This window comes from Gossypium hirsutum, chromosome D02 (genome assembly GCF_007990345.1).
Source record: "Gossypium hirsutum isolate 1008001.06 chromosome D02, Gossypium_hirsutum_v2.1, whole genome shotgun sequence".
Taxonomy (NCBI): domain Eukaryota; kingdom Viridiplantae; phylum Streptophyta; class Magnoliopsida; order Malvales; family Malvaceae; genus Gossypium; species Gossypium hirsutum.
Window position 1 is genome coordinate 17,222,734 of NC_053438.1, and position 14,970 is coordinate 17,237,703.

Sequence of the window (14,970 nt, forward strand, 5' to 3'; positions counted from 1 at the left end):
AGCCAAATATAAGGTTACAGAGGTTTGTCTTGATGATATATCGAGAAAATCATGTTCCTTTGTTTGGATATCCTTATCCAAAGGCTAGCCAATCCTTCGCCAGAACCTTACTTGGTCAGTGGGAGATAATAGTCTTATAAAGGCTTGGACCGATAATTGGGTTCCAGAGATAGGTCATTTAATTAATTTTTGTCACAACATTAAGAACATGGATTTGAATACAACGTTAAAAAAGATCTCTTTAATTGATTGTAGCTAGGATTGGAATTTTCTAAGGCTGTTTATGGATAATATCATCTTGTCTTATATTGCAGCTATTCCACTGCCAAATCCTTTAGTTGGCAATGATTAGTTGATATCTACATTATCTGACCATGGTAAGCTTATTGTTAAATATACTTATTGTTTTCTCACACATAATTCTCTCAATTTAGAAGATAGCAAATGGAAGCTCACTTGGTCTTTTGTTTGACCTTAAAGAGTAAGACATTTTCTATGGTTGGTTCTTAAGGAGCGGCTGATGACCAATGTCGAATGATGCAGGAGAGGGCTTGTAGGTGATCGTTCATGTGCAAGTTGTAGTAATGTTGAAGAATCTATTACTCATGTTTTACAGGATTGTGACATTGCATGAGAAGTGTGGAAGCATGTAGTCCTTCAAGATTTTAGGGGCAATTTTTTTCCGCTCCTTTGGTGGAATGAATTTCAATAAACTTGAAAAAAATTATTTGGGCTTGGTGTTTACGGAAGCTAACTGGCAGTCCTTTTATGGAATTATTTGCTGGAATCTTTGGAAGCAGAGGAATCTATGGGTTTTTCAAGGGGAAAGTTTTAATAACATTCATGTGCTTCATATAGCGTAGTGTTGGACAAGCTCTATCAAACATAACTCTGTAACCCCCGTAAGTGGTTCTAAGACACAGAGACGAGATCAAGTTTGGAAGCCCCCTCTAGGGGACTTCATAAAGTTAAACACAGATAGAGCAAAGGATCTTAGTTCGGGGGATGGTTCCGCAGCTGCCGTGGCTAGAGATAATTAGGGTTCATGGCGTGGAGGTGTTAGGAGGAATATTAGTAAATGTAGTGTTGTGCAGGCTGAACTTTGGCCAATCTATGATGTATTATGTACGACGTGGAAGAATAATTGGGTGAATATTAAGGTCAAAACTGATTGTGCACAAGCCGTGGAAGCCATTTTGGATAGGTCGTGTAGGCAATTGTATAAGGATCTCACTTCGTGAACTCCTAAGCTTTGTAGAAGGAGGATGATCGTTAAGAAGATTCTAAGAGAAGTCAATATAGCTGCATATATATTGACAGTGAGGATAAAAGCATACCCTTACAGCCCGATAGTTTTCCAAGAACCCTCGGAAGAGATTATTGATCAAGTAGGGATAGATAGTCGTTTTATGCATGATGATTCTGAAATAATGCTGTAATTATTTTGGATGTTCTCTATAAAAAAAACTTTAAAATATCACTCGTTTTTTACTCAACTTCAATTATTTTTATTCCAATTTTATGTTCACCCAACAACGCTAAGTAGAATTGTTCATTGATTAGGCGGCCTTATTATAGGATATATATTAATATTAATATAAAAATATATATTATTATTTTTAAACAAATTTTTTTTTATTTTATATATTTTAATATTAGATTATAAAAATATATAAAATATAAAACTCAGAACTTCCTGGTATCAGAGCCAAGGAGGAGCAGGTATTCTTAAGTTTAAGAAAATATTCAATTTGTTTTCGTTATTTCTAAGTTCTGGTTTAACTATCTTTATTATCGTATTATTATTTTGCTGAGAATTGATACAGTGTCCAGTTAGCCATGGGTTAGGCGTGTCAAGGACTAAGTATCCCCGTAGGCAACTTAATTAATTCAGAGATTCAGATAGTAGAACCCCTTGTAGGAAATACGAAAACAAAGAATGTTTCCTTTTCTTAGAAGAACCAATTCTTCTGCTAGCTTTGTTTCTAATCAATCCCAAGAATCTGACCAAACCTCAAACAATACTGTTAATGAACAAGAAGAACATTATGAAAATATTCCCCAAAGATTTGATAATTGGACTCTTCCAAGAGTTCCAACAAACCAAGTTTACAAAAAAACAACTTTTGAAAATTTAAATGCTTTTTGCAGTTATGTTATAAAAACAAAAGAAAGGAGTTTACCTATTCAAAAAGAATATGAAACAATCCAATTATTAGATAAAGTCGTCATTAATAAACTCAAAGAACAAAGATACAAATACATCCATTTTGGATTAGTCCAGGTTGGAGTCAAACCTCTTAGTGTTGAAGCCACTAAAAATACCTCAATATTAGTAGTCTTAAGAGACCAAAGACACATCATGTTTAATGACTCATTATTAGGAACTATAGAAACAAGCCTATGTACTGGCCCAATACATTTTAATTGTTATCCAAAATTTATGGTTTTTTTGACTGATAAAAACATTTTACAATCTTTAACACTTCAAATACATACCCATAACTACAAAATGCTTCCAGGTACAGAAGTATTAACTTTGGTTTATAGACTCCATTTCAAAGCCATGTATTCTGTAGTTAATACCAAGGCTTTACTCCAAAGCCCAAAAGGAGAAACCCTCTTAATAGAGACAGACACCACAAGATCTCATACTACAATCTCCAGAACAATACAATGGCATGAGATAAACCTTCCTGATAAGTGGAAACTTGAAGGTGCTACAGACCCTGTGGCACCAACCCCCATAAGAAACACTTCATTAAGTGAAATTTCTCAGCACCAAGATGGCACAGTTGAATTAAAATTCAATAGGCCACAAAGAATGCCTCCAAGACACTCCTTCGAAATAGGAAGTACCAGCACAGCTTTTAGGAGGTTAAATATAGAAGAAGAGTCAAATCCAGAAACACAAACAGTAGATTTTAGGATAGCCAGAGCCTCTGTCTCTTCTATCCCAACAACATTTAGGACCAATTTACAAGGAATAGATAATTCCTCAAATATAGCTCAACCTATCTATGCCAGACAAGAAGAGAGTCCCCAAAATTCACCTAACATGTCACCAACTTATTCATCAATGACTAATAATGCAAGACAAAGAGAAAATTCAGAAATATTTGTTTTAGAAAAATTGTTTGAAATAAATAAAGAATGGTGTAGAAAGCACTTCTATTCTAACAAAAATAAGCAAAAAGAGAAGATTACTTTAAAAATTATAATGATAAAAAAGAAAATATTCTTCAAGAATATTATAGATTTATGAATACTCATAAAGTCCATATAAAATTCTTTGAATGGTTTGAAGAATATTATTTAGGATCTGTTAATACAATAAGACATAATACTAGATGGCAAACTAATAAAGGAGAAGTTGAATCTCGATATCCCCCTTTAATGGAGGTTCAATATCTTCATAAGAATACTGGAATAAAAGCAAACCCTTTAAGAATGAGAGCTCTCGATGCAGGAGAACAAATCTCATCAAAAGATATCAAAATGATAGTAGAACAAAACAATTATACAAATATTAATCTTCATACAATAGGAAAACAATTAGATTATATTGAAAATTTGGTAGAAAGTTAACCAATCAAGAGAGAACCAGTAAAAGAGATAACCGAAAAAAGTTCCAAAGAACCAATATTCACACCTTATGAGATTCCAAAAGCTTTCCAAAAATCCCAAAATGATTTCCTAACAGAAATCCAAAATAGACTTAATGCTTTAGAAAACCATAAGTCTGAATTAATCGCCCCTGATACCCCAATACAAACCCAATATTCAGTAAATACATTACACCAATCCTCTCAATCTGACTCGGATCAGTCAGATGAACAACAAATTAACAAGATGGCTTGGAAAGAACCAAAAAGATTATATTATCCAAAAATCACTGCACCTGATCTTAACATAGAAGAAAAACCTGTTTTCCAAAATAAATACAATGCTAATACAATCTATGAATGGAATATAGATGGAATGTCCGAATATAATATTCTTAGTTTATTACAACAAATGACAATGGTTTCAAATGTTTATAAAACCCAAAATCAAAATGGATTAATCAATGACCATGCTATGGCTAATCTTTTAGTTGCTGGATTTACTGGTCAATTAAAAGGATGGTGGGATCATGAACTGACTAAAACCCAACAGGAAGAAATTTTAAAAGCAATAAAAAAAGATGACCAAGATAGAATTATTTTAGATGAACAAGGAAGAGAAATCCAAGATGCAGTAGCAACTTTAATTTTCTCAATCTCTAAACACTTCATTGGAGATCCTTCTCATCTTAAAGATAGAAATTCAGAATTATTATCAAATTTAAAATGTAAAAAATTAACCGATTTTAAATGGTATAAAGATGTCTTTATGACTAAAGTCATGCAAAGATCTGATAACCAGCAACCATTTTGGAAAGAAAAATTTCTAGTAGGACTTCCCACATTATTAGGAGAAAAAGTTAGGAATCAAATAAGAGAAAATCACAAAGGTATTATTCCATATGAAAAGCTTACATATGGTGAACTAATTAGTTTCACCCAAAAAGAAGGATTAAAAATTTGCCAAGATTTAAAATTACAAAAACAACTCAAGAAAGAAAGATATCAATGTAGAAAGGAATTAGGATCATTCTGCCACCAATTTGACATCAGGAATGAGCCTTCTTCTTCAAAAACATGTTGCCCTGAAAAGCCAAAAAATAGGAAAAAGAATATTTCAGAATATTATAAAAACCTAAATATAAAAAATACAGAAAAGGGAAGAAACAACAAAAAACAGAAAACAAAATTGACAAAACAATAAAATGTTATAGATGTGGAAAACCAGGACATATCTCAAAATATTGTAAAATCAAAAGAAAAATCAATAACTTAAATTTAGAAGAAGAGAGAGAACAAAAATTAAATGAAATCCTATTAGAAACAACTTCTTCTGAAAATGATACATCTACTGAAACAGATGAATTACAAATAGACGAATTACATACAACATCCCAGTCTTCTGGAGATGAGAATGAACCTTCAATTAATATGCTAACTAAAGATCAATAATTTATGATAGAAGTTATTGATAAAATTCAAGACCTAGAGCTTAAAAGAGAATACCTTTTGAAATTAAAATCCTCATTAAAAGATAAACAAGAAAAAGAAAAAGAAATCATTTCTAGTCAATCACAAATGTATAATATACAAGATATAATATTTAATAAATATGAAAAAATAAAACCAAGACAAATTACAAACTCTGAATTACAGTTGGAAATAAAACAGATTAAATCAGAACTTTCTCAGCTTAAAATAGAACAACAAGAAATGAAGGAACAAATTAGATCCTTAAAACATGAAACCTCAGAAAAAAGTTCATCAGAAACTGAACCTGAACCTGAAGAAAATACACAAGAATATATGATGGTTCTAACTGAAGTATCTATTCAAAGATATTTAATAAAAATAAATATTGTCATAAATAATGAATTTCAATTAGAAACAATAGCCCTTTTTGATACAGGAGCGGACCAATACTGCATTAGAGAAGGAATAATTCCAACAAAATATTATAATAAAACATCAGAATCTCTTAAGGCTGCAAATGGTAAAAAATTAAAAATTACTTACAAAATTCCCAATGCAGAAATATCCAACAAAGGTATAAAATACCAAACATGCTTTTTAATGGTAAAAGATATTACCCAAGATGTCATATTAGGAACCCCATTCATATCCTTACTCAAACCTTATAAAGTAACAAATAATTCTATCTCCACTAAAGTTTTAAACACTAAGGTAGAATTTCCTTTTGTAGAAAAACCGAAAATAAGAAACATCAACCTATTAAAATCTTTATCCATTCATAATGGACAAATTAATAATTTAATTAATTACAAACAGAAGCAAATCTCTTTCCTAAAAGAAGAAATATGTTTTAAAAAATTAAATGAACAATTAAGAAAAAGAGAAATACAAAAAAGAATAGATCAAATCAAAAAGGAAATAGAATCAACAATTTGCTCTGACATTCCTAATGCCTTTTGGAATAGAAAGAAACATGAAGTAACATTACCATACGAAAACGATTTTGATGAAAGACAAATACCCACAAAAGCAAGACCAATACAAATGAACAAAGAAATGGAAGAATTTTGTAGAAAAGAAATACAAGACCTTCTTAATAAAAAATTAATTAGAAAGAGCAGTTCCCATTGGAGTTGTTCAGCATTTTATGTAATAAAAAATGCAGAACTTGAAAGAGGAACGCCAAGATTAGTAATTAATTACAAACCTCTCAATCAAGCCTTAAAATGGATTAGATACCCAATACCAAATAAGAAAGATTTGCTACAAAAACTCTGTAATGCAAATATTTTCTCAAAATTTGATATGAAATCCGGATTTTGGCAAATTCAAATAAAAGAAGAAGAAAGATATAAAACAGCATTTACTGTACCATTTGGACAATATGAATGGAATGTAATGCCTTTTGGGTTAAAAAATGCTCCATCTGAGTTCCAAAGAATAATGAATGATATTTTTTACCAATATTCTCAATTCACAATAGTATACATCGATGATGTATTAGTATTTTCAGAAAATTTAGAAAAACGCTTTAAACATATATCAATCTTTATAAAAGTCATAAGAAATAATGGTTTAGTAGTTTCTAAATCCAAAATAAGTTTATTCCAAACCAAAGTAAGGTTTTTAGGTCATTACATTACCCAAGGAACCATTACCCCAATAGAACGATCTATAGAATTTGCTAGCAAATTCCCAGACCAAATTCTTGATAAAGTCCAATTACAAAGGTTCTTAGGAAGCCTCAATTATGTTATAGACTTTTATCCAGGTCTTAGCAAATTATGTAAACCATTATATGATAGACTCAAAAAGAATCCACAACCTTGGACAAAAACCATACCAATATTATCACCCAAATCAAAAAACAAATCACTAAGCTTCCTTGTTTATATTTAGCTGATCCAAATGCCCCCAAGATAGTTGAAACAGATGCTTCTGAAATAGGGTATGGTGGGATCCTAAAACAAGTTAAAGGAGGAAAAGAGCAAGTAGTCCAGTTTACTTCCAGACACTGGAATCCTACTCAGCAAAATTATAGTACTATTAAAAAAGAAATTTTATCAATTGTTTTATGCATTACAAAATTCCAAAGTGATTTATTAAATCAAAAATTCCTTTTGCGAATCGATTGCAAATCAGCAAAAGAAGTTTTACAAAAAGATGTTCAAAACATTGCCTCAAAACAGATTTTTACAAGATGGCAGGCAATTTTGAGCATATTTGATTTTGATATTGAATACATCAAAGGAGAAACTAATTCTTTGCCTGATTTTCTCACCAGAGAGTTTCTTCAAAAATGCCCCCAAACTTCGAGACAAAGGAAAAGGGAAAATAGAAGAATCATCCAAAACCCAAATCACATCAAAACCAATTAAAACATAGTATGAAATTTTCCATGAAGAAGATGAGAAATCATCATCATCGTCAAAATCCTCCAAAAATACAATAATTCAAGATGCACAAGATCCAAATGAGATTGGTTCTCAAATCAAAAAATGGATTGAGTCCCTATCTCAATCTCCAGAAGTAGCATTAGCCTTTTCGCAAATGAAAGAGGAAACTCCTCTCAAACAAATTGCTGCTGAAGCAGCAAAGGTTTCAAAAAATAAAGAAATTGTTTTACACAAACCAAAATCTCTTAAAAATGTTTTAAAAGAGACTTCTCTCCAAGAGGTTTTTCCAAAAGAGATAGCGGTATCTTCACAAACTGCTACACAAAAATCTTCACAATATTTTCCAAACAAATATTTTGAAAAAATTCTTGTTATGGAGGAAGAATTTTCAGAAAAACCTCCACATATACTGGCAAAAGAACTTTTCAATGGATGGCATTTCAAACCATTGGATTCTCAAAAACCCCAACAGTATTATGAAAATATACTAGTCCAAACTGGATCTGTTTTGTTCAAACATTACACAGATCCAAAAGATCCAAATTTTATTACCCATTCAACAGCCCAAATATTAAAAATTCTTCGACCAAGAGATTGGAGTGAAAACCCAAATGCTCCAAAGAAATTCCCAGCCAAATTTACCACCAAAATAGACCATTACCCATATTTTACATATTGGGATTACCAAATGGCATGGTACAATGTCTTTTTAATGAACAACCAACACATGAGACATTCGTGGCTCATATATTTCAAATATGGCACCCAATTCAAATTCCCAAACTGGTTCCAAGAGTGGTGGAATTGGTATGGACCATCATCCTTTGAGATACTACCAAAAAAATTCAAAACTTATGGCCCAAATTCTTTGACAAATTTCATCCTGAACCAGATCAAAAACACATTTACAGGACAATCCATTTTTTCTCAAAACTATGCATTTCCTGGATTGTCTCATGGAATTATTCTTATGAGCAAGACCAACACACTAGAATTCCATTATTAGTTCGCAATTACAGGACTAAATGGTGGGACAAATTTAATGATGAGAAATATGATTCAAAATATTTGGATAATTTTTTCAACAAGAATCCAAGATTATGTAAGTCTGCAGCCCCGGATCAAACCACAGCAAAATTTCTTCAAGCAAAGTCAACAGCCAGTGCAATGTTAGCTCAAGCCAAGACCAAAAAAGAATACAAAAAACTCATGGCTGAAATGCTCAGCTCATTGGACTCTGAATCTGAAGATGAATCTCCGGCATCCTCAATCAAAACGGTGGATCTTGCAGATGATACCACTTCGGTAACCATCACCAAGTCCAAAAAGAAATAATACATGAGCAGGAGAGATTCCCTGCAAGAAATGATGTGAACAGGAGAGATTCCCTGCAACAGAATAATGCGTGAACAGGAGAGATTCCCTGCAAGAAATGATGTGAACAGTAAAGATTCCCTGCAACAAAATAATGAGTGAACAGGAGAGATTCCCTGCAAGAAATGATGTGAACAGGAAAGATTCCCTGCAACAGAATAATGCGTGAACAGGAAATATTCCCTGCAAGAAAAGACAAGTGAATAGTTATGTAATTTACATTTTGTAACCAGAGAATATATTCTCTGAAAATTTATTTTCAAAAGTTTCAAATGTATTGATTAAACGATTTAGATGATGTAAGGAGAGAATAGCCCTCTATAAAAGGCTATCAGTTTGTGAATGGAAGGCAGAACTCGTTTTTACCCATTTGAGTTGTTTCTCCAAAAAGTTTCTCAAAGTTTCTCAAGACATTTAAGTTTTCAAAAATTTAGTTTTTAAATTTCCAAATTTTCAAATTAAGTTTTCAAACTTAAGTTTTCAAATTACAAATATCTCATTACCAATCCAGTCCTCAGATCCTCGGGACAAATATCTCATTACCAATCTAATATATTTTAATATTAGATTATAAAAATATATAAAATATAAATATTAAAATAATATTTTATTAACTTATAAAAAGAAAAAAAACCAAAGATATTAAGGATGGGACAATCACAATACAATAAGTTATAGCAAATACATCGTAAGTTGAATAGTATATATCACTAATCAAAGACCTTGATATAGTTGATTGTTAAATAACACATTGTTGGGAGACAGGAAGGTGGTTGTTTTAATTTGAATAAGAATTTGGATATTACCATAAAAACAAATGAAATCTACAAATTAGGAATTGCTGTACATTTTAATAGAACATCAATGTTGAATTATAGGAATGACTAGATACAGCAAAATTGACTTTTATAGATAGATAAATGGAGGGATTAAATAAAATAAAAAAGGTGATTTCTAGATAAATGCCTACAAAGTGCCTAGTTAATCAAATCCCACCATCATTTAAACGCTTCAACAGGAGCTGACATCTTCAACTCATAGGCTGCTTGAAAAAAGTCTGCTGCTTGTTGTAATGACCCTTCCAATTTCGCAATCAACCCAAGGTTCATCCAAGCATCGTGATTTGTCGGATCTAACCGAAGCGCATTCATTAGAAAGCTTCTTGCAATCGGAAGCGACGATTGACTGCCGAGTTGTAGAAGTACTGCTGCGGTTGAAACAATACTTGGCACGTAATCCGGTTCTATTGACAACGCAATCGAGAAGGATACCAGTGCCTCCTTATGAAGTGATTGAGCTTCAAACAACAAGCCTGTAAAAGAACCTTGGAAATTAGTAGGGAAGTGCAAGCACTGTTAGCTTTTATAACTTCATAACAAGCAATGTTGTGATTGATGGGATTTGTAGTACCACTTGTATGCCAACTTTTGGGCGAATGAAGTTCAATTGACTTGGCCTTGTTTACACAAATTTCTGCATCAAGCCATGAACCAAATTTCGTATAAACAGTAGCTAGATCCTGCCAGGCAGCCAATTCAAGAACTCTTTCCGTGACACCCTGCAAAAGACAAAAAGATATGAACTGAAATGCATATAGAAATGCACGAAAGCAGATTCATGCTACTGTTCAAGGCCAAAGAACTCGTACCTCAGAATCAGAACTCTTTGCACTCTCGAAGTTATTTGACCGAGATTCTCTTTGTGTTTTAATCAGAGATAGCAAGATTCGGTAAGTTTCAATTGCTTGCTTGGGTCTTTCCTGAGCAATCTGAAGCACAGCTCTTAATCTGAGAAGTTCTAACTGATCTAAACTACCAGCTTCATCCAAAGCAACTTCAAGTATGGTTTCGGCGTCTTTGAACCGCCGGTCTGCAGAAAGTATTAGTGCCAATAGCCTCCAGCCCCTACCTGAATCTTCAGTCACCATGTTAGAGTACACCATTGCATTGTCAAAGGCCACATCCAAATTCCTCTGAACTGCATTTTCCAAACTGAGGTTAAAGATCAAGTCAGGATCTTCCTTCATGTTGAAAGCAGCGCAGTTAAGTGAGGCCAAAGATTCTTTCTGAAAGACAGATCTTTCAGCATCTGATATGGAAATTCTAGCAGCATTCCCGTAGCAAACACCAAGGAACTTATGAGCTTGACTCTTGAAATGTTCATTCACTTGATCATCTGCTGCTGAATCAATCACATTACGAGCAAAAGTAATTCCATAATGAGCATGCTTTGGATCTTGAGAAGATAACTTTGCCCCAAATAGTAAAGCTGGGATATGAGGTTTGTGTTTTGCTTCTGATTGGCCAGAAACCTTCTTCAATAAGTTCAATGCAACCTCATTCTGACCAGCAGCAGCATAACAAAGTGCAAGAAGATACCAACTATTTGCTCTTTCATATATACCGGGAAGGGCCTGCTCCACATAACTTCCCAACAATTCAAACTGCCCAGTGACGGTAAGAGCAAAAATCAGATGATCCATAATATCTGAATCCCACTTTATTTCTCCATAGACCACTTTCTGCATAAGTACTAGGAGGAGAAGAATTGCTTCCTCCATGTTACCATTAGGATTGGCCGAACCCCATACCTGTAAGTGAGGGGGGAGGCTTGATTCGACACCACCATAAAGTAAATTGGCAGCTAAGTCTTTCTGTAAACTAGCTACCCTCAGGGGATCCAAATTCCATGGCTTGACTAACACCCGACGATACGCAGTTATGGCTTCACCAAGAAAGCCCGCCTTTTTCCATAGTCTAGGGAGCAACTCCAATGCCTTGTGAAACATCTCCTGTAACTTGCAGTCTTCAGCAATTCCCTCATGCATTCCATTAGGGAATGCTGCCTCAACTACATCCAAAATTATATTGCACTCCTTCGCTGCGTCTGATAAATGAGAAAGCATCAGAACCATTCAAACCTTACACTCTTAACAACAGAATTTATAGCAATCTAAGCAAACAACAAGTACGATGACATTCAATGCTTAAAAGTTTCATCATTACAAACGATACTAAAAGGTTCCCTCATCTGGATCAATACATATCATCCCCAAGAAACCATAGATTTATTATAAGACCAGTTACCTCTAAAATGTCCAAGTTCATCCAATGATTTTGCTTTCAACAAAATTGCTTCCAGTAGTAGGCTGACCGAATGCAGTGACAACACACTAGGAGGGATAATGTCACCTTTGGACCGCAGTTTTCGTTGCCGGGTCCTCTCAACAATAGCCCCAGTCATCCTTGGTTTCAAACCTTTGATGTCAATGCCCTGAAAAACCTGAAGCGCCGCATCGAAGTTTCCTCTTTGATACTCTAACCTCCCCAACAATGCCCTTGCTTCCTGCAAACTCAATTAAAAGAAAAAAAAACTAATTAACTTGTAAATGATCAATAAATGAATATAGATTGGTTCAGCAAACAACCCACCTCATAGTTTAAGGAAAGAGCTTCTTTGAGAGTTGATTCAGCTTCATCCACTTGAACATCGTCAAGTTTCGATTCCCAGTCTCCGGTACGAGATGAGAGTCCACTGGCCGAGAAATCTCTGGTCGCCAGTGATTCCGGCGACTGCGGTGCGTCTTCGAACTTGAATTGTTCACCTGAGCAAGCACACAACATCTTCTCCAAAGAAATAACAGCCTAGAATTTGAATGTCGAAACCTGGAAAATATGAATTTGAAACATCACAATTTTATTGTTTGCAAGTCAATAAAACAGAAACGGAAATCTACAAACAGGTAACGATTACACCAACAATCCCTCATAAATATGAACGACCTCAAAAGGATAAAAAATTATAGAGAGAAAATCTTGGGGGGGGGACAAAGAGTAAGTTACAGAAAACACCAATAACAAGAAGACAAAGCCATATTTAAAGAGAGAGCAAGAACAAAGTTCACATTAAATGAAAATGGCGAGACAAACAAAGAGCACAGAGCTTTGGACTTACCAAAAAAAAACCCAGAAAAAAACAGTGACCCTGGCAGAAATCGTTTACACCATGAAAGCTACTTCTCAGAAAATAAAACAAAATCCTCTTTCACCGTTTTTGGGGTTTGCTTCATTTCATCACATTTTCTCTTCAAAAAAAGAAATGGTGAGTTGGTGACAACTAAAACCAAATACTTCAAAAGAAAAAATGCTTTAGAGATCTAATTAAGATATGGGTATTTATGGTTTACTTAATTCAAATAATAATTTTGCTTTCTTTAATGCATGTGTGAAGTGGGAGTGGGGGGCTGGGTGCTTACCAGATATGTACACAGAGATTCTCTGAGTGGCAGTTTTTGGCCATTTTCGGTTCTTATAAAGCTCTGGTTGGTTAATTCAAGAACCAACCGGTTGTGGGAATTTTATATCAATGCTTTTTTATGAAATTGAATCCCTATATTTGTTGCCAACATTTAGGAATAAACAAACATAGATTCTTGGTCAAAAGAATAATTGATTGAATCGATCCAGCTGGGAGTTTTTAGAAATTAAAAAAAAAAGAAAAGAAAAGGGGGTTGGTTGTTTTGATCTTCAATTTTCCTTCGCTATATATCCAATTTATGATAGCAATGAAAAAGTTTGAGAGAAAATTTTTCCTACTAAATTCAAAAGATAAAGTATTGAGTCCCTATCCTCAGATTTGGATTAAAATTTTAGTAACAAAAACAACTATTCCACAAAAACAAATATTAAAACAATTATGGTAATTTAAGATAGATATTTGCTTAGAGAGATAAAAACTACCCAAATTCATATTCATCACTTCCCATCCATACACGTACTAATACAAGGAATATTGTAGAAGAATTTATTTTAATTTTCTTAGCAAGATATATTTAAATTCTAATATTTTAACATTTCCTCCTCAAATTACACCCATCATAATTTGAGTCGATGTAAAATTTGAAGTTTATTTTTTTTAAGGCTTAGGTCTGATTCGAAAAATGAGTTTAAAATTTTATCTCAATCTGATCTAAATTAAAAATACTACTATGAACTTGACTTGATTCACTTATATATATATTTTTTACAAACACACTAAAAATATTAGAATAAATATTTTTCAACAATTGAAAATATATTAAAAAAAATTTATACTTAAATAATATTAAGATAATTGCAATTTAACAATCAAATGTTTTTAAAATAATAGCATATAATATCTAGATAATAACAACAAAATAGTAGTAATATAATAATGAAATGACAGCGAAACAGCAGCAAAACAACTTATTCATACTTGCTTGAGTAAAAAAATTTCCTACCCGGGACCATCCCGTTTAGAGAATGGGCATTATTTTTTATTCAAGTGTATGTTTTTTTGTCTAAGCTCTCTCACTTTTTGAACTGGCTTTCGGACATGAAGGGATAATTCGACCCATAAATAGGTCTAGTTGTTTTATAATATTTAAAAAATAATAAAATATAGAAGGTTAAAAATGAAGAAAAACGAAGGGTGTACAGCATGATGAAATGAGGAGAGAAGAAAGAAAAGGGGAAGTGCATATTTTAAAATAGGAAAGGCAACTTTAAAAATTCAAAATAAATGCAAATCAAAGTTTGATTAGCAAGGTTGCCATTTCACATTTTAAAAGGAAATTCCCATCACACTTTGCAACATTAATTCAGCCATACATAAATGTCTATTAATTTAATCTTTGTGCCTTATATTTTATAAAATATTATTTCAACTGCAAAAGATTTACAAATCAGAATGAAATATGTATTATTAATGGAAAAAAACAAGAATCCCTTTAAATATAATTAAAGAAATCTTTTTGAGTTAGTGATGTATTGAAATAATATTACAAATGACCAAATCAATTATGTGACCTTATTAATTCATAAAATAGAAAAGGAAACGTGAAATTATGGGCAACATCATTAAAGAGAAGGTGAGAATGTGCACAGTCCCCAACAAGAATCCAACCACACCCCAAACATCCATACATTATCCTACATAATTATCGGATTTATATGCTCACTTCAGCTTCTTCATTCTTTAGTGCCACCACAATTTCCCCCTCCAATGTCTCCTCGAACTCAATGATTCCCCCGTCTCTTCTCTATACTTCTAAACTTCCCTATCAAACTCTATTATTCAACCCATGTGAGGTTTATGCTTTT

At 33.0% G+C, this 14,970-nt stretch overlaps 1 protein-coding gene across 5 annotated transcripts; it reads right to left on the reverse strand.

Annotated features, from left to right (window-relative positions):
• Positions 1–9,679: 9,679 nt before the first annotated feature.
• Positions 9,680–13,422, reverse strand: LOC107910318 (protein NPGR1). 5 transcript variants are annotated; one of them, XM_041088513.1, is made up of 7 exons: positions 13,104–13,422; positions 12,803–12,932; positions 12,280–12,492; positions 11,935–12,193; positions 10,497–11,734; positions 10,259–10,406; positions 9,680–10,160 (listed from the first exon to the last, which is right to left on the reverse strand). In XM_041088513.1, the coding sequence occupies exons 3-7, from the start codon at positions 12,469–12,471 to the stop codon at positions 9,847–9,849; spliced, it is 2,151 nt and encodes a 716-aa protein (XP_040944447.1). In that variant the 5' UTR covers positions 12,472–12,492; positions 12,803–12,932; positions 13,104–13,422; the 3' UTR covers positions 9,680–9,846. The 5 variants fall into 5 exon arrangements, with proteins under 5 accessions (XP_040944447.1, XP_016693621.2, XP_016693623.2 ...); XM_016838132.2 differs by having other exon boundaries at positions 12,280–12,513; positions 13,104–13,421; XM_016838134.2 differs by lacking the exon at positions 12,803–12,932.
• Positions 13,423–14,970: the final 1,548 nt, after the last annotated feature.

Coding starts and splice junctions, on each gene's coding strand:
- LOC107910318 (XM_016838134.2), bottom strand. CDS start 12,471: ATGTTGTGTGCTTGCTCAGGTGAACAATTCAAGTTCGAAGACGCACCG. Junction 11,735..11,934: donor TGAACTTGGACATTTTAGAG/GTAACTGGTCTT, acceptor CTCATTTATCAG/ACGCAGCGAAGGAGTGCAAT. Junction 10,407..10,496: donor CAAAGAGTTCTGATTCTGAG/GTACGAGTTCTT, acceptor TGTCTTTTGCAG/GGTGTCACGGAAAGAGTTCT.